This window comes from Echeneis naucrates, chromosome 6, assembly GCF_900963305.1.
Source record: "Echeneis naucrates chromosome 6, fEcheNa1.1, whole genome shotgun sequence".
Taxonomy (NCBI): domain Eukaryota; kingdom Metazoa; phylum Chordata; class Actinopteri; order Carangiformes; family Echeneidae; genus Echeneis; species Echeneis naucrates.
This window is the reverse complement of record NC_042516.1, coordinates 7,278,148-7,303,115: the sequence shown is the minus strand read 5'-3', so window position 1 is coordinate 7,303,115 and position 24,968 is coordinate 7,278,148. Positions and strand designations below refer to the sequence as shown.

The window sequence follows — 24,968 nt, the reverse complement described above, 5'->3', positions numbered from 1 at the left end:
TACAGAAAAAAAATCATATTTTATTTAGGAAAATGTGAAAAGAAGAAATCAATAAGTAGTGGTCAGCGTTGATATTGTGGTGAGCTGCCACAAATAAATCAATAGGAATTTTGGTTCACTTTGAAACTGTGGCTGCGGTGTGAACTTGAAACATTGACTCATATCTTATATGCATTGTTTTGCAATGTAGAAATTTATATGGACTGGAAATAAAAGGTACCAAAATATGTTTATTTCAAAAAATATAATAAAACTTTACAGTTGCTGCATGAATTATTTAACCTCCTGTAACTGATACCCTTTTGGTTTGGAGTTCTTATGTGACATTTTATGAGCACAACATCAGATCATAGGAGGAAAACAATTATTTCTTTTTTTTGGTGTGTGTGTGTAGCTACTCAGCTCTCAGATTTCTGTGCTTAGACACAACCGTACAGAGTGTGGAGATACAGCCTCTTCTTTGGCAGCTGAGGCTAATGTTAAGGCTACTATCTACTGCAACCAGGTAATAGCTGTTTCAGTAGAGATGAAGGTAAAGATTGATTGAGCTTCAGACCAGCAGGAGAGACGCTAATGGACCCCAGATTGGGATTCCCTGAGCAACGCTTGGTCAGAGACATGTGCGACTCATAATTGATGTGTCCATTACCAAGACTCAGTTGTAATTATAGTCAATAAGTCTCTGTAAATGTGTTAAAGCTTAGGCTAAAAGCATTGGTGGTCCAAAGAGAGGTGGGCTAATAATTTAAAATAATCAATGCAGACGTATTCAAAGCCTTTAATTTCCCTTGTGTCTGTATGTCCATGTTTGTGTATATGTGTGTGAGCACTAGTGAATGTGTGTGTATATGTCAGCCTTCATGGCTAGCTGGTTATCCTCAATCCATTAAAATTTATCTTGTCATTTATAATGCAAAGCAGGCCGGCGTTGTTCGGGGCTTCGGCTGTGAAATGTCCGGCAGGTTAAGAACATAGGGCGCTCCATTACTTTTTCCTGACCATGTGTATTAATTGCTTTTAAAATCAACTTAATGCTGGAACGAGATGTGAGGGTACCATCAATAAATGCCCTTTGCTGCCTTCTATGGTCCATCCCACTTTCAGTCCAAACTTTAATCGGACTTTAATTGAAGTCTTTGCTCTGTGCTCACTACATGCCTACGTTAGTGTATGTGTCTTTGCGTCTGTATGAAGGCTCTGTTGAATAGGAGACAAAATGGGGTTGCTTTCACTTCAGTGGCTGGCAGTGGACTGTTTGGGTTTGTGCAGCTATTGAAGCTTTTTTATGTCGCTCTTGTCAGAGAACCAGAAGATAATATTCCCTACATGGCCTCATTGAATGCTGGTTAAAGATTGAAAACAGTATATCATCATATGGCTGTAACTGCACTGAGCTAAAATGTGCAGCCTTAAGATATCCTTTTTTTAATATATATATATATATATATATATATATACAGACACACACACACACACACACACACACATTTTATTTGCAGGGCAGAGAAACAATTGCACTTAGAGGAAAGTTGAGCATTATTGTCCTTTTTTTAATGAAACATATGCCATTCACCTTGTGTGCCAAAGTCAGACTGCTTACTTCTCAAATCAGTTTGCTTAAAGCTGTAAGAATTGGAGGTTAAAATCCTAATGATTAATGTTGCGCGCCCACTTTCTTCTTATTACCGCTTAGTCTATATGTATTCATGATTTTACCCTGTGTCATAATTCTTGAGTTTTGAGGTCACTTTCTTGGCGTTACTTAAGAAAATGAAAGCTATGACGCTGAGGTCTCAACAGATGGCTTCAAGTCAAGGGCACATTCTCAGGTTTCAAATGATGAACAGTTTTTTTTTTTTTTTTTCAGTTTCACTTCTTTTTATTCAATTGAGTTATGTTCTTGTTTATAAGATTACATCTCTGCTTTCATTTATGCTGTTCTTATTTGTGGGGAACAACTATTTCTCTTTATTTTTTGACAACATATGCAAGTTGTTGTTATTGCTAAGTTCCCTCATTACAGTGAATTATTCACCTTTTATATGGTGGTCGTTTATTCTGGGAGTTGGTTTGTGGGGCTCTGGAAGAGCACTGTGGGGGTCTGCCAGTTTCTGGGCTGGGAGCATGTCCACATCCTTTTAATTAAGACCTAGTTTTTTGTTCACTTGATTAATCAGTGAAATCAGGAGACGGTGGTGGGAGGCTGCACACAGATTTGTCAATTTGTCCTTTAAAGGAAATGCGTACACATGCTTGTATTTTGCCAATGAGGATACAGAAGAAATTTGCATTTTGAGGTAAATTGGTCACTTTTTCACTGTAGTGAGCTGTCTGACCTCAGACTGAGCTTCAGTATAATGGACTCACATGCCATGTATGCATGTTCACATACAGGGTGTGATGTGTGCTTGTGGAAATAACTTAAAAGTTAAGTGGCAAGCATTCCCATGGGCTGCCAAATTTCAGACACGTATAACTTTTGATCCGTAATGAACATAGTTTAGCAAATAAGGGATTTTTATATGGAAACTTGTAATACTCTGCACTGAAGTTATTTCATATATTACCCCAGGAATCTGTTGTTTATCAAGTGCAGAATTTAAATGCACTTTTTAAGCATAATGAGGCTAAGTGTATTATCCTCTGCCACATTAACAGGCACAACGATGAGAGTCTACCTTCTGCGCAAATCAACCTACCGTTTTTCTTTTTTACCCCATTAACCCATTTTGCAATGGGATCAGTCTATGTTGACCATCCCCGCCACTTTCCATTGAACTATTTTGAACATGGAGTTTTGAAGACTAAAAAATGTAAAAGCAACAGGGAGAAAAGCCTCGTTTTGATGCTGAAAGCTGAATCAAAGTAGAAACAGACAGCAGACTTGTACGAGGTTTAAATATGTGGAGCTCTCGATTTAATTGCAATGAAGGGCCCGGTGAAACTATGCAACGAAGTGCCTAGGCTTCAGATATTTTTGAATGAGTTGGTACAGGACAACAAGAGCCCACTGGGGGACCGTTCATCTCCCAGGAGAGCTGTTGGCCAAATGAGGAGGAACCTTGCCAAACTTAGTGAGGACAATTCTTTCAGATGGACTCTCCAGAGGATGGTGGATACGGTGGATGCCAGCGATGGATAATGGGGACCAGGGCTGTGAACAGGCGCTTTTAACTCCCATTATGAGAGCAGTTTCCACTGTTGGCATGTTGTATGCTCTCGTAGCAACCCTCAGACACTGACCAGCAATTCTTCTTGAAATTGTTCGCAAGCATGATTTCCACTACACTTGCTGTCACTGCTGGATGGGGATCCCAATAATCATTGTACACCAGGTGTAGAGACACCATCAACCTTTAATACGTTATTATTCTGCAGACTGTGCATATAGAGGCGGAAGACTAAATGATTTGATGAGAAATGATCCTTAGACACTGACAGTGCGACAGCGAGCACACAGATCAGTTTGATAGTGTTTGCCGCTTTCAAAATATATCAGAAGTTTCATGTTTTCTTGGTTTTAAGGGTGGTTTTTCATATGTAATTAAAAAGTATGTCTAATTCCAGCCATTTATTTTGTACCGGCTGTCATAAAATAGCGAATCCAGTTGCTTCACTACTATTCATCGCTCACACACTAACCTGTCTTTGGAAGTGTTTGCAGATGTTTGGCGCTTCATATTCCTTTCTAGTGCCGAAAGGGAAGGGGTGTGGTTTTAGCTGCCAGCTGCTAATGAGAGGCTTTAGTTTTCTGGCCGTTCACGTTATGGCACTACATAAAGATACTAAAGCATCAGGGGCATGAGTTGTTCTGCAGAAAATAATTTTTCCAGTGTTCTACTAATGGGCATCCATAGTTACAACTCAACCAGCCTCCATAAAGTAATACTCAGCTCTTTGCAAAGAGTATGCTATGATGAATCTGTTGCCTTTCTCTGCCAGTTTTATTTTGTTCATCATGAAAACTCAGAAACAGTTGCATAATCTTCCTGTGGAAGAAACTGCAACACTGAAAAAAATTAAAATAATTGAAAGATTATTCAGCAGTGGGTTAATGAATGATATTATCATCTTGCTTTATGGGAAATTAAAGCACTTTAAGGACAAATACTCAAAATTTGTCAGATTTATGCTGCTTTGTTTATGACATCCAATTTTTAATATCTCTTTTTTCTTCATTTGATTTTATTTTGGACTATATCTAAAATCCAGCTGCAGATTTTAAATGTATTTTGTATTTGTTTTTGTTTTTTTTTTGTTTTTTTTTTTCTGTTTCCTGGATACTGTTCCACAGATGTCATTAAACCTAGTTTTAGCCACTGCAGATGGAAATGTCACATTTCTTGTCTCATTCCCTCTAAAAAAAGATACTGCAACAAGCGGTTACAGTGTCTTTTTGACTGGCTGCCAATGTACACAGTTAAAATTTTCAAAAAAGAGTCATGTTTACTATTTCTGCACCTTCTGCCACCTTTTAATCAGTTCTCTGCAATGTTAAATAGATTTCTACAAAAAAATCCTATTAAAAACTGTGATTGGACATATGTGACAGATTATGACAGTACTTGCTGAACAAACTGCAGTAAGGGTGCAGACAATTGGTGCTGGAGATTGGACCCTTACCGTTTTAATGGTAAACATTAGTTGGTTGTAGAAATAAATAAAATAAAAAAAGCAGACATTTTTTCATATTAAAAGATCATGTATTATTCTCTTCCCTCAAACCCATAGTTAAAAACTAAGGCTATGGTGGAAGAGTGTATGGCATGTTATCTTTGTGTGTGTGTGTGTGTCTGCCTGTCTGTCTGTCTATCTTGTCTGTGTGTGTGTGTGTGTGTGTGTGTGGTGAAACATTGCATGAGGTTCCTCTCTCCCCTCAGAAAATGAATTAGTCATCCCCTCTCTCATCTGGGATGTGAGGGAACCATTGCCCCTATGTGGATAGCAATATTAATTTAACATGACACTGCATTGATGGTCAATTTCAGTTTCACGGAGGCTGTTTAAGTGGAGTGGTGGAGTATTAATGTGATAAGATGTGAGAACTGAGGGACGTTACATCTCTCTCCTTTCTGCCATGTCTCGTAGTCAGCCAGCCATCTGGACAAATCAGCTCCCCACACGCCTCTCTCTCACCTCAACTTTAGGACGTGTGTGTGAGTGAGAAGGAGAGAGAATTATTTTCTCCCCTTCTGTTTGTGCACGGGTGATTTTTCTTGTGAATTTAATGCGTGTCTGTATGCACATACATAGGTGTGAGGTGGGGCTCAGAATTTATATGTAGGTACATGTAGGTGTGGTGTGAATGTTTATGTCTGACTTTTGCTTTTCAAGGGTGTTGATGATTTTTGTTGTGCGATATTGTGAGAGAAGGTGTTTGCAGATTTAAGTGTGAAGTTTGCAGTCATGTATACATGTTTTATTTGTTTATCTGCCAGTGTTTGCTTTTGGGTATGTGCCTTTGTAAGTGTGTGTGTGTGTGTGTGTGTGTGTGGTGGGGGGTATACTGTAGGGACATGTGAAATGTAGAGGCTGGTGTTGCTGCTGCCCATGAGTGGACCTCCACCCGCCCCCTGTGTTTATGGGCCTTGTTAGCACAGACTTGCCTTTCAATCTTCGTTACTGGCTTAAAATTCGATGTGTCGTACTTCCAGCTCACAGCAAGTGAACCGTGCATGAACGAGTTAGTAATCTACACAAAGTGCTTAATCAAATCAGCGGCTGCCCGTGGAATAAATATTGTAGAATGTCTTGGGCTATACACTGGGAGAGGGTTTGCTCAAAGATGCGTATATGGGTATCATACCAAGCTGCCACATAGATTGGAGTGCCACACTATGTATTGCTGGCCTAAAATGGGCTCAGGCAGACCAAACAAGTCATAGTTGCAATTTTTTAGTGTGCCAAATCCTCTAATTTAGCAACATTTAAATTATTAGATTTTTTTTTTTTTTTAAGATTTATTTTTAATATTTCCATTTCTTATGAATTTCTTGCGGAGGAGCCAGTAGCCTGATTTTTTTTTTTATTTTATTTTTTTTTAGTGTCACACAAACAGCACAGGCATCAGCCCTCGCAACTCTGCTCTTAAATGACGGATGGCAGGCAGAAGATTTGCCACTCTTTCAAACGCCACCCCGCCCTCTGGACTTATTAATGACAATAATTAGGGAGAAACCTCCCTGTGAAGCCCGTCAGAGTGATTAGCGCTTTAATGATGGAAAGGGAGGTAGTGAGCGCACACAGAATTGATTTACGTATTCGCCCTGACCTTTGGAATCCAATTTACGCATCCACAGGCAGAGGAAGAGTAGGTAAGAGATGAAGGAGAATGACAAGGATAGATAGAGAGTGAAAGAAGAAATGCCTGCCACTTGGAGTGTGACTGTAGTTTTTATGGGGAGTAAGGGCATCTGTTTTCATAATTCTGAAGTCACTGAATGTCTGTGAAGTAGATTGAAGTCCTTGCATAGAGCTGATAACATACTTCCAAGTGTGGCATTGAAGAATGATCTGCAGTGTAAAATCAAATTTCTGCCCAGCTGTTATACAGTCATCTTTTATTAAAGTCGCCACTTCTTTCTTTCAAACACAATGTTATTGCTGCATATTAACTCTCCATACTTTGTTTTGCAGGCTCCAAGCCTTTCAGGTGTAAGATATGCAACTTTGCAACAGCTCAACTGGGAGACGCAAGAAACCATGTGAAGAGACACCTGGGCATGAGAGAGTACAAATGTGACATCTGTGGGTGAGTGACAAGACTGGATAGCTTTTACACATGACAAAAAAACCCTTTGTAACCATTCCTCCTTAGATAACCAGCAAGTTCAAGTCTTTAAGTGAGTGAGTGAGTGTGTGTGTGTGTGTGTGTGTGTGCGCGTTTAAGCTTGATGCTTTAAGATGTTATAAGTCTCAAAATGCCCACAATTGTTGTGGCTTGAATGACATTAAGATCTGAACGATTAGTAATGAGATTATTGCGATAATGACATTTCTGTTATTTTATGGGGAAACAGTTATTTTAGGTGAAGGTTGGTTCAATATTCACAGCTGCTGACATTGAGCACTATCTCTGTTGAGAGTTAAAACTGAAAAGCTGACTCCATTAGGAGCCAGTGAACATTGTGCTCCTCTGACAGCCAACTTTAAAAACTTTATTTGTTTCAAGGTGATCAATGATCCCTGGTTCAAGGCACTTGAACTCTGTGTAACTACAGTAATAAAAGTATGGTGGCTTTACTGCTAATCTGAGGCTGACTTCTTTTGGTCTGTAAATTAAATAAATCAATCAATAAATCCATCGGACGCACTGCTTAAATGAGCTGCTAGTCCAAAGGATTTCATTATGTCTTTAGAGAATCTTGAGGTTCCTTTGGCACCTTTTAATGTTCTGGTTGAATCACTAAACACATGCTAATATTTATTCAGACAAGAAAATGGGGAATAAGAGCTAAAAAAGTGCTTTCAGAAAATGGTCTCACCTTAATGTGAAACTTAACTTTCTCTTAACCTTAACTGCTCCCAAGCCCTCCTTAAAACATCTACCATTCAGCTTGGCTCATGAATGAAAGGCAAATGAAATAGAGTTTATTTTACCATCTTCATGCTTTCAGCTGTACAAATAATCTTAATTGGAAGTTTATGTACGTAACCACAAGCCTATAAATACCCACTAGTGCAAGAGTACAATTATTATCCCACTACCTTTTACCCCCTACATACGGACCATATGCTGTGTTCGGCTCGTTCCGTTCCCGTGGTAGACCTCCTCACTGCTTTCCCATGTTCAAATGGACGTTTTAAGCTGTTTAACATGCAGTCAGGGAATAGAGCAAATTGTGGGATTTCCAGCTTTGTGCCATCGAGCTTTTGCAGCTACCTACTCGCTAAGATGAAGACATATGTAGGGTTATTAGTTTCTGCCTCTGTGTAATTCTGTGTAAACCATACCATTTAGTTCAGTCAGAGGCTTATTTTGTTCTTCTAAAGCTGAGCAGAGCGAATGTGTTTATTTGCTCCTGCTGATGTTCGCGAACATATTACAGCAGGAGCAAACAAGCTTTGGTTTAAACACAGCTTCTCCTTTAATGAGAGGAAAGGCTTATTTTTCACAAGCCCTCCAGCTGAAACCCTCTTCTCCCAAGTGCTGAAAATGTGTTGGGCTTTGACCAAGCGCCTAACTTTACATACACTCGCCCCCGTGCACGCACACAGACACGCACGTACATACGGAGCAGATCTCCAATATGCCTTTAAATGGGACTAATAAATACAGCCCCTGGTTTCACAAATCATGTGGATGGAGGAGCTATGTGCTGCCAGTGCCAGCCACTGGTGACAAATCGGCCCTGTGTGTGCTTTCAGTACTGACTGATCACCAGGCCATCCCTCCTCTTGACTAAAGAGCAGCAAACACAAAGAAACCCCCAGAAACACCTTCATTAAGGCCAGAGGCATACATACGCATGACCCGCTCCCCTCCTCAAACTTTTTACATTTGATGATGCGCCCTTAATCTGAATCTAAAGCATTTTACTAATGGATGGCCATGTATCAGGTATAGCACATAATTATCTGTTTTGTTTTAGGTGACCTAGAAAAGTGAGATTATAGTGCGATTAAGCTCCACATTCTCCCACGGATACTAATGATGGGGCAACATTATACTTATACAAGCCTTTCTGGATTTTTCTGTCCAATCACCATTTATCATCTCAATTAGTGCAGCACTATGTTTGGTATGTGTTTTTGCTGTATAAAATTTGGATTTCATTAACTTACTTTATTGACTTTTGGGCCTTTGTGTGGCGAGTTTTGTGAGTTTAGTTTATCGGCATTTTGTACAGAGAATCAGCTCAGCCCATTGTGTGTATGTGAGATTTTTTTTTTTTTTCTTTTGTTTCCTTTCCTTTAAAAAAAAAATCGCTCGTCTGGATCGATCGCTGTGTTTTCCTCGTTAAACTTTCAGACTAGACGATTACCTCTGCACTGACACTGAGCGAATGTATGTGCTGCACCTTGGCTGTCCACCTCACTTTTGCTTCAGCTCACCAATGCTGGTCTCTTCTCAGGAGCAGAGGGGGGGAGTTGTTGATACTTAAAGATCATATTGTTGTGGCATTTAATTAACAAATGCAAATGCAAGGCCAGGACAGATTGGAACCCTTGACCATGCTGCCAATCAAACCTGAGTGTGCTGGTAAGAGCCTTGCTCATCATTGCTAACACTTTCACCAATCCGCTCACTTCCTCCGCATCTGTTTTTCTGTTTCTCCCTATCTATCTGTCTGTCTGTGTTTAGATCTGTCTTAATTTGCCTTCAAAGAACTCTTAAGGTGCAAAAACAGCAGAAAAAAAAACACAAATTGGCTGTTAGATCGCAAGATAAGATTTCTCATATTTAATTGGTTAAAAAAAATCCTCCTGCATGTGAGACGGCAGATTCTTGTGTTTCCTCCTGGCGTGTTTTGTCCACAGTGGGGCTTGGCCACTTAATGAGCCTCTTCCTCCTCTCTCTTCCATCATCCACCAGAAAGGCCCTGAATTCAGCATTTCTAGCCTCCCGCTCTCTTGTTCTCCCCAAAGATGCAACGGACATGCAGTGCTGTTGTAGGTGTTAAATTATGCATAAACAGTCTAAATGCTTTGAGGCATTGGTTTAATATCTCAGCTCGGGCCTTAGAAGTATTAACACTATCATGGACACAGATTGTCCTCTTGTGAACTGCCATTTTATGATTATGGGTCATAAGCTGCCCATTTCCAAGTGTCACTTCAGGAATTTGAACAAAACTTAAAAAAACGTTGCTTTCTCACGACTAAGAAAAGTTTTCAACCTGCTAAAGTTTGTGTTTTCTGTGGAGGAAGCTGCTTTGTGTTTTTCTCGCGCTCCCTCCCTCGTCTCAGCTTCCTTGACTTAGTGTTGGAGAGAGTATATATAGTCATTATTTCATGTTGGGTGTTGTGTGTGTGATTTGACTGTTAACAGGATGGGGCTGGCTCATGTCAAGGTTTTTATGTCCCCCCTGTCTTGTGAGATTGTCTGGTCTGTTCCCAGAATAGCCCATCAGTTCCGCCCTGCGTGGCTCATCCGCTATAATGTGCCTTAATGCCCGGGCCTGTATGAGTAGTGTGAGGCCTAGCAGTGACAGTGGAGAAGCATCTTAGCTTGCTGCTTATCCAGAGAAAGCCGTCACTTAACTCAGCCCCTCTATTGTTTATCTACACCCCTCTCCTTCTCCCCTGACGTGATTCTCTATAATCCTCAAACAGATTCTGGTTAGAACTCCCTGAGAACTATTTTTATGTTTTTTTTGTTTTTTTTAACTCCCTTCCTCCCATTTAAACATTAATGGTTGTTGCAGATGAAGAGAGGGATCCCTATGAGGATGATTATAATGTCACTCCACTGATCTCCTGCCGCCCCGAAATAATTGTACATCATCGCTTCATAACGTGTCAGAGGGACACGTTGGTGGCGTGCAATTAAAACCGAAGAATATAATACACCAAATTACTGCCTGTCAGACCTACGAACAACACACTCGGTATTTGAGTTACACTTAATCATCACGTACATTAGCGATTTCACTAAGATCCCTTCACCCTACCCCCTCTGCTTATACAGCAAGGACGTTAAACACACTGCTCTTTGCAGGCTGAGGGATTGTGTCTGAAACAACAGCTCTAGGGTAGCTACATATTTATGTTCGAGTTAGACCTTTTGAATGTTGATACTGTCCTAAATCATTTAGCTGTTTGTGATCAAGAGCGTGCACCATGTGTTGGCAGGAAATGAAATAATTAATTAATTAACACACAACAGATGTAAACACTGAATATTTTCCCCCAACAAGTCAGGTTCAGTATACATTTAGTGTTTGGACATTATTGTCATATTTTCTTCAGATGCCTCTAAATATGCAATTGGTGGATTGTAAAGTAAGAGAATATTAGGAAACTGGTGTGATCACCTTCAGGAATACTGCCATTGATCTTGTTGAATTCTTTTAACAATAGTTATCATGGCTTGCTATTGAATTTATCTGAATCTCAATATCTTTATTTATGAAACAAATAGTTTAACAGGGCTAAGGCTGAAATCAGCCTTGACCCAGGACTTATTCTCCTCCACTGACAGATCTGTTGTATCTCTGGGTGTGCGTTGCCTGTTTTTACCTGTTTTGATTAATCACATTTATGTGTGCTCATCAGATGTGGGGCCTCGGATTTATTCCCATCAGGGAGATGTATTAATGTTTACTGCTCTGGTCACTAGAGAGTGTGTTTCTGGGAACATGGTCCTTGTCAGTCACTGTAGTCCTCTTCACCAAAATAAACACATTTTGCCCTGATGCATTTAACTAAATTTAGTGTGCCATTATCGGAAATGAAATAAGTAACGCTAAAGGTCATTTGGGAAATAATGCAGAAAGGCTGGTCTGGAAAGGTTAAGTATGTGAAGGAGCTGTTCTGATGATAACGAGGGCTGCGTATGGCTTGGAGAGCTCGGCGTTCTGGTTTGACTCGACACTCTGCGATCGCTCTTTATGACCAAGACAGCTTTACAGCCCGTTACCCCCCATAACACGATAAAGCACAGCATAATGGATTGGATGTGTTTAGTAGCCTTGGGCTGATGTTTGTAAAATTAATGTTTTTTGCAATAGAAACACACTCATGCACAGGCACACGTGCACACACAGAATAAAGCAAGAGAGGTAAAAGAGAGGAGAGAGAGAAATCAATTGTAGACAGCATCAATGTATCAATATAAATCCAAGAGTGGGCATTTTTACACTTTTTATACTTGTTTTGGAGCTGGGTTGTCAAACTTTATTTCCTCACAAGTGATGCATTCTTGAGAATTTCTCTCAGCTGTAGAGATGACATGAAATATGTGACTTCATTAGTTGAGTTTAGATTATATGCCTTGTACTCATTGAATGCTATTAAATTTGTGGTTCAACTTATACAGCGCACTGCTTGAGGGGGATAAAGTCTGTTTGTTCAGTCAGTAGCGTTGGTGAAAGGAGCCGTTGCGAGCCGTTGAGTGGGACCCCAATCAGCACCTCTTGAGCATGAGAGACAAAAAGAGAAATCTCTGTCAGCAGATCAGTTCTATTAGGTTTTAATAACAATTTCATATCCTTTGGAGAACCCTGAACATGGGCCTTAGGGGCTTCATAATCAAAGCATTTCCCTTTAATCAAAGACAAACAAAAACAAAACATTGGGTCCAGACACTACACAGCAAGACCTGTAGTTAGGCTTGGGAGCCAACACAGCATGATGCTAAGTTATACCACTCTTGAGGACTCTCTAAGTAAAGCGGCCATTGTCTGCACCATGTGTGACCTCAGTAGCTGTTTTTCTGAAACATTAAACTTCTTGTGGCCTCAGCCTTTCTTTGCTTATTATCACTTTTTGTCTTATCAAATCTAAACTTGCAGCACTTTCAGGAGATAAAGCGAGTTAGTGATCTTTAACTCACAAAACACCATCATGATAGCACTTAAACACTTTGAATTTAACCCTCTAAAGATTAGTATGTGCTAACAAAGGCAAATTAGCTCCATTCGATAGAGAGACGAGAGATGAGTGAAATGAGTTTACACCCGCTACCCCGACTCAGGTTGTCCACAAAGGAAGTACAAACTTCATGCTTTTAAAGTAGTTGAAGTATTTTAAAAATGTTGCTGAACAATCCATTCTATAGAGCTAATCATGTCATAGGTGTATTGGAGGAGGAAAAATAAAGAGAAGGAAGTTAATGAGTGATTAACAGCAGCAATTAAAAGATGAAGAGGAAGGCAGATGAAAAAAGGGGTGTAATTAAAACATCAGTCCTCTCATTGTCAGAGGTGCGAGTGTCATCCATTGTGCACTTATTAAAAAGCTGGGTGGAGGGGAAGAAGGCGAATGGTGCTTAATTCCAGCAGCCCAAAGTGTCTGGTAATCTGCCCATGGATGGAGCAGGAAAAGGCTGTAACTCATGTTTAAGTGTTGGGGCCGTGTCATTGCAGGTTCACAGTCATGCATTTCTGTGTTGACACCCATCGGGGCAGGGGATATTTGGCAGTCAGGAGTAATTTAACTTAATTAATGGGATGCATATTTGATGGAGGAATAAAATATCCCTGCTCAGCAAAGTGGAAAAGGGGAAAGATTTACTGGGAGTTAAAGGTGGAGGGGAGAGTAATTTCTGCATTCAGTAACCGGCTGCTTGAGAGACAGAGAGGGAGAGAGCAAAGGAGAGAAGGAGGAAAGAGAGAGGGGTTGAGGCTGATAAAGATGGCAACCGAGAGAGAGGATGAGAGATAGATGGTTGACACAAAGCTGAGCTGATGTGTAGAGGGGAATGGGCTGTCCCTCCATTGAGAGGACCATCAGAATGACAACGCTTGATTTAATTGATATCCGGACTGAGTCCTTCTTCAGCGCTCACAGACACATTACACTGGTTTGCAAAGTTGTGGCAGAGCTGCCGTCTGTCGAGGGCCTTTTTAATATTCATGAAGGGGCTTTTAAGGGTGTTCAGCAACTGTCTCCTCCCTCCGCCACCGCCACTGCACGCTCTCCAACGTCTTTTACCACTAACACACGCACACTTTACCTTGCAATCACCAGTCACACAGCAGACGTGCAACAACACGCTGGCTCTCCCAGACAAACCCGTGGCCTGATGAAAAGCTGTCACGCTGCTCTTAATCTCCCCTGGCACTTTTTAATTGACTTCCTGTAGGTATAGATTATTTTCATGACGAGTCTGCCACCGTGATGTTTGATACCATCCCGGAGACTGGCATCTGGGATGCTTGTAGCTCACTGGAGTTGATGCTGCTATCTCTCTGTCTTTTTCTTCTTCTGTCTCTTTCTCTCACTCGCTGTGATGGCCAGACTTATTGGGGGAACAGGGGAGAGGTAAAATGCAATCAGTCATTGCTATCATCATAATTGAGCTGATGTACCTGCTGCGAGTGCTGGGGAAATGTTGACTTGGGTAGAAGGTAGGCTCTTTGTGTCTGACTGAAGCTGTTAGTCGGATTAGACGAATACGCAGGGCAAGTATTGGCCCTCTGCGAAAACCTGGATGTCAGCCAGTCTGTGTTGTTCTACTGATATGATGGATATGATGCAGTTTGTTTGATTATGTACTCTATTTATTGCATGATTAATATACACGATGCCGCTTGTCTCAGATAAGCCCTTAAGTCTAATGAAACAACTTGATCGGATTCCAAACATTTATTTGTGGATTATGGTTATGATTAGTTGTCAGGTCAAGTTAAATTCATTTGTATAGCCCAGTATTACCCATGGTGCCTCAGTCAGCTTTACACATGCACACACACATAACATCAAGAGTGTCAAAACCAGACTAAACCTTTAATGGAACAAGCAAGCAAAAGAAGGTCAACAAAACCTGTTATGACATAGAATGCAACAGAAGCTATACAGTTGGAAAAGATAATTACAAAAGTAAGAGTGAAATAAACCTATAAGTGCTACTAAAAAGTAACTAATAATGCAATTATAATATTATATCTCTCATACCTTTGTTACAATGCTGTGTCTAAGGCTGGGATAAAAGTCTCATAGAGAAACAGAGTTGCTCTAAGTTTTCAGATATTTTGGCGCTGAAAATGGTGACATTTAAAGTTATGAAATACTGGCACAAACTGTCAGCTGTCAGTGGCGTGAATCCAAAAAACATTGATAGTGATCCAGGCCCTCATATCCATCGGTATGCCAAATATCGCTCTCACTTTGTGTATCACATGTAGTCTGGCCCACACAAGCTCATACCAGCCACACAAGCGGACAGGGCCTCCGCCTACACAAACCCCATCCATTTATACACTTTTGTACAGAGCCATGCACTGTCCTCCGTGATAAAACACCGCACATGGGACACTGTGAATTAATCAGACAGGATATCTCCAAGATCCTGTTTGTGGTTCTCTGTGTGGGGTCTGGGGGCCTGACATGAATCCATAGTGGGGGTTAATTTTATTGTTGTTGTTCTTTTTTTTTCCTTTCTCCAAAGCAGGAAGATTAATCAGAAACAGAATGTGGACTCAAGTTTTATAGCCTCCGCTCACGACAGTCCTGGAATAGATAGTTATGTGACTTGTACATTATGAAACAACCAGTAACTAAGGGCAGGACTGTTCTCAGATGGTGTTTGTCAGCTGTGATCTTTGTAAACAATCTTCCATTTTGATCTAGATCTACAGAGTGATTACTTGGTGCATCTATTCTCCTGTTGTATATGCTCTCGCATTAAATTTGGCCCTCATGTCTCTGTAGTCCATCATTTCACAACATCTTTCAAAGTTAATATCACAAGATCCCTATGATTCTTAGATTTATGAAGTGATATTGACCATTGTCTATGTGAAACTGATAATAAGCCGTGATGAATGGGTGACATTAGTGATGAAATTACATCAACCTTAACAGGCTATTGTATTAACACACCTAGCCGATCCCACTCCTCCTTACTGCCCGTTTAATTGATTAATTGCTGACGTGGATGGATGAGGGGTTGTGGGTCCTGAATCGGTGGCTGATTGCAAGTCAACCATAAACAGGAGCAGCCACAGCAGGCCCTCAAGGGCAATATTCATGCTCCCCAACCTTATGGTGATTCCTTATCCAGCTCTGACAAGAGGAAAAATATTCGGCCATAAAAACGCTGGTATCACTGGGCTGACATATAAAGCCCTCCGTCACTCCCTTCCTCTCTCGCTCGCTCTCTCTCTTTCTCTCCTTCTCCCCTTTCCTGTGTTGTGTCTCCTTTACCTCTGAGTCGCTCAGCACACCCGTTGGACTCTGAAATCACTCGCCCTCCTCTGCATGTGTAGCTGCAGTCCCTTAGGTGGCCCCCGCACTTCCCCCAGCTTTAAATATGAGCAAATAATGGAGGAGTGAGTGATGCTGCCTGTGTCCTTGACTGGGATCCTCTGTGTGCTATAGCCACATCTCACTGTCTCCAAGTCCCGTGGGACCCATAAAACAACCACGTAGAAAAACTCCCAAGGCTTGTTGGTGGCATCCGTTGGATGGATGCAGGGATGCAGAAAGGCAATGAGGTCTTCGTGTGTGTGTGTGTGTGTGCGCGCGTGTGTGTGTTGGGGAGGGGGGTTGTTTGCATGGTTGTGTATTTAATGAGGGGGCACTATGCCCACTTTAATGTGTTTGCATTTCAGATGTGGTGCAACAAACTTATTAAAACGTTATACTGCATGTCAGCTCTCTTTTATATCTTACTGTTTGTTTCTCTGCATCCTCTGTGGCTCCGGCAGCTGATGTTAGGTTTATTGGTGAAGGAGGTTAGGAGCAGGCTTTGTGGCTGCCACTTAAATCACTTCATCAGCATAGTTACGAACAAAAGCGCTTGTAGCTCCTGACAGGGGCAGATGGGGGTAATTTTTTGAGGAGAAGAAGTGCAAGAAGGGTGTGAGAGTGGCTTAGGGGGAGGCTCCTGCCTTCCATCTGCTATCCACAAGTGTCAAGTCTGCAGCAAAGTGGAGTGGATGTGTAGCCAAAGAAGAATTAGACCCCTTCATTAGCCACATTGTTTTTATGTTCTCATAAGCCTGGATGCATGTTAACCCCTACGCTACCAAGCTTCTCCAGACCGTGGCCTGGGTCTGGGCCCCTGCATCTGGCTGCGAAAATGCTGACACATTGATTACCCCGCAGGAAAAAACCCGTTGAGCGTGATGAGGAGGAGCAAGCCATTTGAAGAGGAACCATTTATTCATTTATTCTGTATGTTCAGCAAAACAAACAAGAGGTCAGGATTATGCCGCAGCACTGATAGCTCTGTGTCTATTACAGTTAAATTTCAAATTAAAATGTTCTCTTTTCCTTCTTTTATGGTCATTTCAAAGCCTGCATGCTGCCATCCAAGCTCCCACCCCAAGCAAAAGTTCTGGTGCTTAAACTTTTAGTTTTACATCCGATGGAAGCTTCAAATAGCTTCCAAAAACTAATATGTTTCCCTGAGCCCAGTACTGAGCTCAAACAGACACAGGAGCTTGAAACTTGCAGTCTTTTCTCTGAACGTTAGATGGCGCCATTCAACTTGCTAGGAATCCACAGTCACAGATATAATTTGTATTATGTGGCTGCCTGGTGTGTGGTACATGTGGATCTCTTGCATGAATGAAATGCAATTAAGATTCTATCCATTCAGTTGGAAGATTTCTCCACATCTGTGACTCTTCTAACATCTATCTTTTGATATTTATCATTTTTAAGTACAATACAACTAGAATGTGTGTTGGGCATAATTGTGCATGTTAGTGGCGATGGCAAAGCTGGTGGAAGTCAGATAATGAAGCAAAACTTTGTGATAGATTGAGCAGATTTGTTCTGAGTTTCAAGTAAATTGTACAATTAGTTAAATTTGTGAATGCCTACAAACAAAGATGGTTAATTTTAACATACTTGTAGTGTTCAACACTTGTCAAAGTCCCAATTTAAAAAGTAAAATTTGTTGAAAGAATATTTCCCTGTCTCTTTGGTGAAACGACACAATGAGTGTACACAGCAATAAATGAGTGGAGTTGGAGGCTGGGCTTGTGGCAGGGCAGACATAGCGTTCAGAGGGTTGTCCCTGCCAGAGCTGGTTTAACTAGGACAAGCCTCTCTATACCGGTGGACCTCAGGGGCCGATCAGCAGGTCTCAGGAGAGACTCCCTGCACTGCCGTCTCACTAGGCCTGTCACAAGGGGGCTGATACTGGGCCGGCCGGCTGGCTGGGTGGGTGTGGGGTTGCTGTGATGATGGTAGTGGTGAGTGGGTGGGGGCTGACATGCCGTGAGGGCAATTACAGCAAGGACAAAGACTACACAGTGATAAGTCCCCACAGCACCCTAATGAAGAGAGCAGGTTAGCCTGTTAAGAGGGCTGGGGAAATGAGCATGGCCTCAGTGCGTGTTTGTGTGTGTTTAACCTACCCGAGGACGATACATTTTCCGAGGTCATGTTGCTACCACGTTCACTATAACCTCGCTGACTGATGCCTTCCCGAGTTGCTGTGCTCCCCTAACAGAGCAAAAGCAAACAGCGACACGAAACTGGAAACCAGTGCATCTTAAGGGAATTGTATTCCTGTGGCTGTGTATAGTGAGAGGAAAAAGTCCCGACGCACACTATTAATGAAGTGAAATCTTTAAAATATCATGCCTTTGGTGGGTAATTGTTGCACATTAGTGGATCTACAATTTGTTATTATCACACCACTTGATTTAAAAAAAAAAAATAATAATTATATCTCACTTAAAAATTCATTACTTTACATTTTGCATTTTACATGCAAAATATATTGATAATTCTGTTGGTCAGTGGTTGTGGAATATTTATATATTGAGGATAAAAGAAGTGGAAAAGGAAAAATGACAAAGGAATTCAAGAACAGAAAATAATTTCCAGAGAAGGATTAACTACTTTCCTCATTTGGTCACTTTAGCATATCAAGCCTGGATGTGATTATAGCCAGATCGTGTTATCAGGAAACACATTCCAGATGAACCACCACTCTCTCTTCTTCTTCTTTACTTCTTCTTCATCTCCCTTTTCTTTAGCCTTTTTTTGGGGGGGGGGCATAAAGAGAGATGGTGTGTACCTGATACTGCTGTGTTGGCACACCCGTCTGGGATCTGATAAGAGAGCCTCTGGAGCGGTGCTTATTCAAATCAGTGCATGTTCACAGTGAATAGGAGCAGGTAGAGGCAATAAGATACAATGCGATAACCTTTCTGGAGAGGTAGAGAGAATAGTTTTACACAGTTTCACAGCTTTGCTACACCAGCTGAGGGATTTTCAGCAGAGCCTAATTGATTTGCTTTATCCTTACCCCCCCCCCCCCAAGAAAAAGCAAGAAAAAAACTAAACAAAAACAAAAACATTCCTTTTACCAGTGCAACACAGAACAGCTGTTAGAACAGTTTATACATTTTTGTGATACATTGTAGTGATTATATTGTGAAACCTTTTTTTAAAATATCATTTGTAAATTGATCAGCCTCCTCTTTGACCGCATTCAGCTGCTGTTTTGGTGTGTAATATTAAATACATATTCACATGCCACATAATCAATTTAGTTTTTAACATTCGCCATCCATAATCTCCTTTAGACCAACTCTGAGATAAAAGCAGAAATCTACTCCGGAGTGTGAGTGGTACTTGTAAGTAAGTTTGGTGTGTTTGTGTTTGTGTGTGTGCACGTCTGTGTTCGTGAACATGTCACAAACATCACATTAAATCAATTTAATTTAATAACACTGAGCTGCAGTGATCACTTTTAGAGGCACAGTGCAGAAATCTGAAGTGAGGCTTAAAGCTTAATTGCGGAGTGGATGGTGGTTTGCCAGGGATTCTCGGGGGTTGGGGTGGCGGCGGGGGGTTGTAACATATGTTGCGTGCACTCGGTGCAAGAATCAGCAGTGATAGTTAAACATTGGGGTGAAATGCATCCTCCAAGGGCCTCTGCGTTAATGTGTTTGGCTTGTACAGACCCTGCACTCACCCTCTCTACATACCCCTGCATGGAAAACTACGACATTCGACGCCCACACTGAGTGTATTCCGATGATCTGAACTATGAAGAAAATTGAAAAATTATCACGGTAATAACAGTAATTAATGTGATTAATAATTATGATGCTGTTGCAATATACAAAAAATATATTTGTAAATGATTTACTGCTTAAATGTTTAAGTATAATTTCAAAAATAATTATTTCTCTCTGCCATGTTAATTCTTACAATTGTAATTGGCTATTCATTTGAATAGGGGACAGGTGGTGGAGTTTTCATGCTCTTGTTCGTTGGATTTGTGTTCTTTCTTTTTAGCTTATGTGTGTGTGTATGTGTGTGTGTGTTTTTGGGGGACGTTGGCAAGAGAGGGAGAGAGACAAAAAAAAGAACATGCAGACTTCTGCTTGCAAACAGGTCTTAATGCTGGTCTTGCCGCTGGGAATGATGCAGTGATGAAAATGTGCAAAAGGGAAAATATATAATTTTTAATATATTTAATATGCTGAAGAAATTTTAATATATATGGAACTTTTTATCTTGATAATACCACAAATTTAAATGTGCTTTGAAGTCTGCATATAGTGATATTGCCAGATTCTGACGTACAGTATGATGATACCATAATTTCCTATATTGTAGGCTATTGTACAGCTCATTATGGTCAGGGGTCTAATGTGCAGGCTCTCCTGCTAAATTAATCTTGCCTCTCTTTTCATATTGACTTTCACAGTATGCAGCCTACCAAGTGAACAAGATAATGAAACACCCCCTTTTCCTCTCTGCAACCAAACACCGCTAATCTAATATATTAGTCACCCATGCTTGTGTATGGGTGAGCAATTATTCTAAAAAGTTTCCACGCCGTGCCGAGGTGACAAAGGGAATATGGGTAAAGAGGACTGCAGACATGTTTGACGGCTGCTCGGTGATGCTGATAGGCCAAACGGTGGTGGGAACCCGCCACTTTTAATCATGTGGAGGGTGACGGCTTTCATAAGAGCATGCAGCGACTCTGACAACTCTAATAAGGAGAGGTGACAGAGAAACTTTCTGTGTTAGCGGCAAAACAGAGGGGGAAGGTCTCCTTGTTTTTTCTCTTTATGCATGTGTTTTGTTTTTTTTTTGTTTTTTTGTTTGTTTCTGCTTGAGTGTAAGAGATGAATTTCACAATCTGTGACTGGATTTGTGGTGAAAGAATGTCAGCATTAATAAAAGGCTTTGGGGACAAGGTCATATGGGTCCCTGTACAGCAGAGCACCCTGAGCCTGTTTGTGGCTTTGGAGATAGGCAAAACATGCTAAGACGTCTCCCTGTGCATAAGGTAAACTGGCTGGAGTTTTACCCGTCAATGTCTCATCGCACAGTCTAATTTATGATTCTTCCTTTTTTTATTCAAAGACAGTCTCAGCTCTGGAAAAAAGGGGAGCGCAAAGGAATGATGCTTTGAGGATATAATTAAAGATATCGTTCAAAGAACAACTTTTTGCATATTTGAATTATTACTGTCGTTAAAAACCACACAAAATATGGAAATATGATTGCCGGAAGCACATAAATCAATGATCAGCAAGGCCTCAGAGCCCAATAAATATGGGGAGTTAAATACTTTAAAATGCAAATCACATCTTAAAATTTGCATATGGGTGAATTTAAAGGAAGTGTGCTTCCTTAAGACCCTCTGAGGTAGAAACTGGTGGAGCTGGAGGGGGTTTGGAGAGGGGAGGTGGGACACCATCAGGCAGCCAGAGTCCTTTTTATTTATTTATTTTTTTAGCGTTGTCATTGGTCAAGTTGTTGGATCGTTTTAAATGATAGCAGCTGAAGTGGGCTGACAGACACGACTGCATCTCTTTTGTAGATCCAGAAAGTGCCTTAAGTGATCTGAATAATTAGGAGTTAATTATTCTTCATCCATCTAAATCAGAAGAGGACAGATATGGGAATGGAATTTATAATTTTAGCCCGACATCCTGTCTTGTTCTAATGTGGTAAACTAAAGTGACTGTGAATAATACCTACTGACCTTTGAGTAATTACGCCTCGCCTGGCAATTTGCTTGCTGTTGCTAATTGAGGGTATTGATTCAGTGAGATTCATATTAAAAATACATATGTTTTATGGCTGGGATTTTTTTCTTCTGGTTGTCTTTAATGTATTATTAATCCTTATTATTTTATTTTATTTATTTATTTATTTTTGTAACAATAATTAGCAGACAGGATGTGCTACACCGGAGGGTTGGAGTACTTTCTTTGTCCTACTCCTACTTGCTGTTGCAGGTGCTGTGTATTTTGACAAACTTTCTGCTGAATCTGGATTAGTTTCTGTGTTGTATGAAACACTATGCTGATCGGAAGTCTTCCACCCAAACTGGATCTGGTAAAAAATACTATAATATGTTCCATATTTTTTCATTAAATTATATTGCTGACCGCAGCAGTAAACAGAGATAAATAAATTGTAAAATGTAAAGAATTTTCCACAAAGCTTCCACATGAAGGCTACGGCCCTGCCAGTTTAGCATAAACTCAGATGTTGTTTTCCCTCCCTGGACATTTAAAGACGCTCTAGCAGCACCACTGGATCAATGGACATGATGTCTCTTTGTGCATTAACACTCAGGTTAGAGTGTTAGGTTAAAAACCTGCCCAGCACCTCCCTAAGAAAAAAAGACGAGAGAGAGAGCGAGAGAGAGAGAGAGAGAGAGAGAGAGAGAAATCAATTTTCACTGTGGAGTCAGAGGGGTGATCTTTTGGTTTTGAAGGCATCCCTTTACCAATATGTATGTGTGTGTGTGTGTGTGGGGGGGGGGGGGGGGGAGAGAGAGGGAAAGAGGGAAAGAGAGAGCAACATGGGGAGGCCAGGTCTGTCACTCCTGAGTGTTTGCATGTGTGAATGCCCTTCCTGTGGCGCCTGTAGGTATTGACCAGTGCAGAGGACAAGGTGGCTTGCTTCAAACACATCTCTCCTCCCTCTTTAGCCCGTAATATTTTAAGCCTTTTCGACCAGCACAGTTTCGGTGGCAGCTCACAGCCTCGTAATAACCCAGATAGGGATCGATTGCTGCTGGATTTAGGCACTTACCCCTGCTAAAACTGGTAAACTGATTTGTCTTTTCCCGAGCAGCGTTCTCCCCATTGTTTAAGGAGACACTTAAAAGAATCCTCTGAATTAAGATAATGTGACTGTTGGTGTGTGATCAGGCAGACTCAGCTAAAAGGACAAGCAGCTTTAGCTCTTTTATTAGCTCTCTGTTTAAGGGGCCATACATGTTTTGACGGAGTCCAACTCTCTTTATTTTATTTCTGTCATGTCGATTACTGTGCCAGGGAACACCCGCTCTGCTCCCTCATCCCCTCCCTACTGCAAGAGTGTGTGTGTGTGTGTGTCTAAGAGAGGGGGGCAGCGTTAAGCATGCCAACTCTAAATGAGATGGACCAAAGTGTGAGGGCCCTGCTGTTCCTTGCGTTCAAGCCTACAAGAACGATTCAACACAAATTCTTGGTGAAGGACTCGATGGATGCCATGAAATTGCATTTGCTGTACAGCTAATGGCTTAAGACTGGTTCTGTGAGAATGTTCCTTAGAGGAAGAAAACATGTCATTTGGTTGTGATGCACACTGACCATTTACACTTAACCACAAACATACCACTTACGGTACAGATGTGCTCATGTTCATAAGAGGCCAGGTTTTCAGGAATTTAGACAAAAATACTTTGTAAACAATATATTCTAGAGGTGGAATAAAGGTTTACACATTTTCAACAATCTTTGGATTACTATGTCAAACTTGCAGTTTCAAAAAAGAAAAAGAATCGGCCAATCATAGCATTCACACACTATACACCACCCACACAGCAGCACAGGAGCCAGTGTTCCCCACACAGCTCAGCTGAGCTTTAGAGGTGCTGTTAAAGGTGCCTTGACTGGAGAGAAGTAGGATGAAGTGTCACGTTCAGTGAAGGAAAGAGAATAAAAACTGTTAAAAACAAAGGAAGGAAAGAAGGAAAGGAAGAATCATTTTGACGAGTCAGAAAAGTCATTCCTGTGAGAGTAGGGAAAAAAGCAAAAACTTCCAAACTTAAAACAGACCTCACAATTTTTTTTCGCCCACCTCTCAACATGAACACACAAATTCAGCCCGCTGGCATCACATGGCGCCTCACTCGCTCCCTTCCTCTCTCGCTCTCCTCTTCCTTCTGCGTGTGAAACTACAAAGGGCCGTCCGTCCAAAGGAGCAGCTCTGCCATGGTTGCTGCTGGGTGCTGCTGCTGGTGGTAATTAGGCGTCCCAACACTTAGGCCGGGTGTCTCACACGACGCTGAATTCCACTTGACGTGACGGAGGGATGGAAGAGTTATTCAGCTCTGCAGTTTCTTCTGCTCTGCTGGTCATCTGTCCTCTTCAGGGCCCATCAGCCTAAACAGCCAACTCAACACACACACACACATACGGACACACACCCCCTGACCCCCTACCAACCCCTCCAAGCACCCGGGGGGAGATGAGAGTAGCAGTGTTAGAAAAAGAGATATCAAAAGCCTCAAGGGGTTAGGAGAGGGCTGTTGGGGGGGGTGGTTAAAGGGGTTGTGGGTGTATGTATGGTGAAGGGTTTGGGTGGGGGTAGGTGTTAGTCAATACTCAGACCTCTGCATCACTAACTGTACAGAAAAAAATAGATCAATATTAGGTAAAGGCACATATATTTTACTAATTACTGCAATAATTAAAAGGGTCTGTTGTGATTAAAATAAAATCAGTATGTGGTCAATGTTTTAGCTAAATGAATTCAGACACAGTAGGCTAATGCTGTTTCAGCCTTATTGCTCCTTTGTCATAAAATCATTTGAGGCAAAGTATTTTTTTTGTTTGTTTTGTTTTCTCTCTTGATAGGTCACACAGACCCTTGGGAATGACTTTCTCATTTTATCGTTTTTTTTTTTTTTTCCCACAGACAATGTTCATCACTGGAAACATACCTGAATCAGATCTGATCTGGTTATATCAAAATGCAGATCACTGGCACTTAGCGTCTTTGCTTATGTGCTTTATATTTACAGATAGTTGCCAATCCTCTATTAATAACACATAGGTTAATTTCCTTCGCCAAAAGATTTGATTGAATAATGAAGAAGGCAGGATAGTGGGGGTGCAGGAGTTGGGAAAAATGTGCTGTGGCAGTAAATTCAGAGTTTGCATGGCGTGCAGAGCACAACGCTAGGCTACGGGAGGGAGAGACATGCTGCTTTCATGTCCCTAAGCCATGTTCACGTCCACTGAAGACTTCTGTTTTTACACAGGTAGGCAGTTTGGGGACTATCTCGGTAAGGAAGAATGGGGGCAAAGAAAAAAAAAAAGAAAAGACATGAGAGGAATCAAAGGATGTTCCCCCTTTTAATAATGTAACAA

The 24,968-nt window shown here is 41.2% G+C and overlaps 1 protein-coding gene across 1 annotated transcript in view; it reads left to right on the top strand.

Annotated features, from left to right (window-relative positions):
* znf407 (zinc finger protein 407) overlaps nucleotides 1–24,968 on the top strand; it is a 136,760-nt gene that overhangs the window by 5,828 nt on the left and 105,964 nt on the right. The window contains exon 4 of the mRNA XM_029505328.1: nucleotides 6,637–6,751. Coding sequence (XP_029361188.1) covers nucleotides 6,637–6,751 — 115 coding nt within the window. The remainder of the gene's footprint in view (nucleotides 1–6,636; nucleotides 6,752–24,968) is intronic.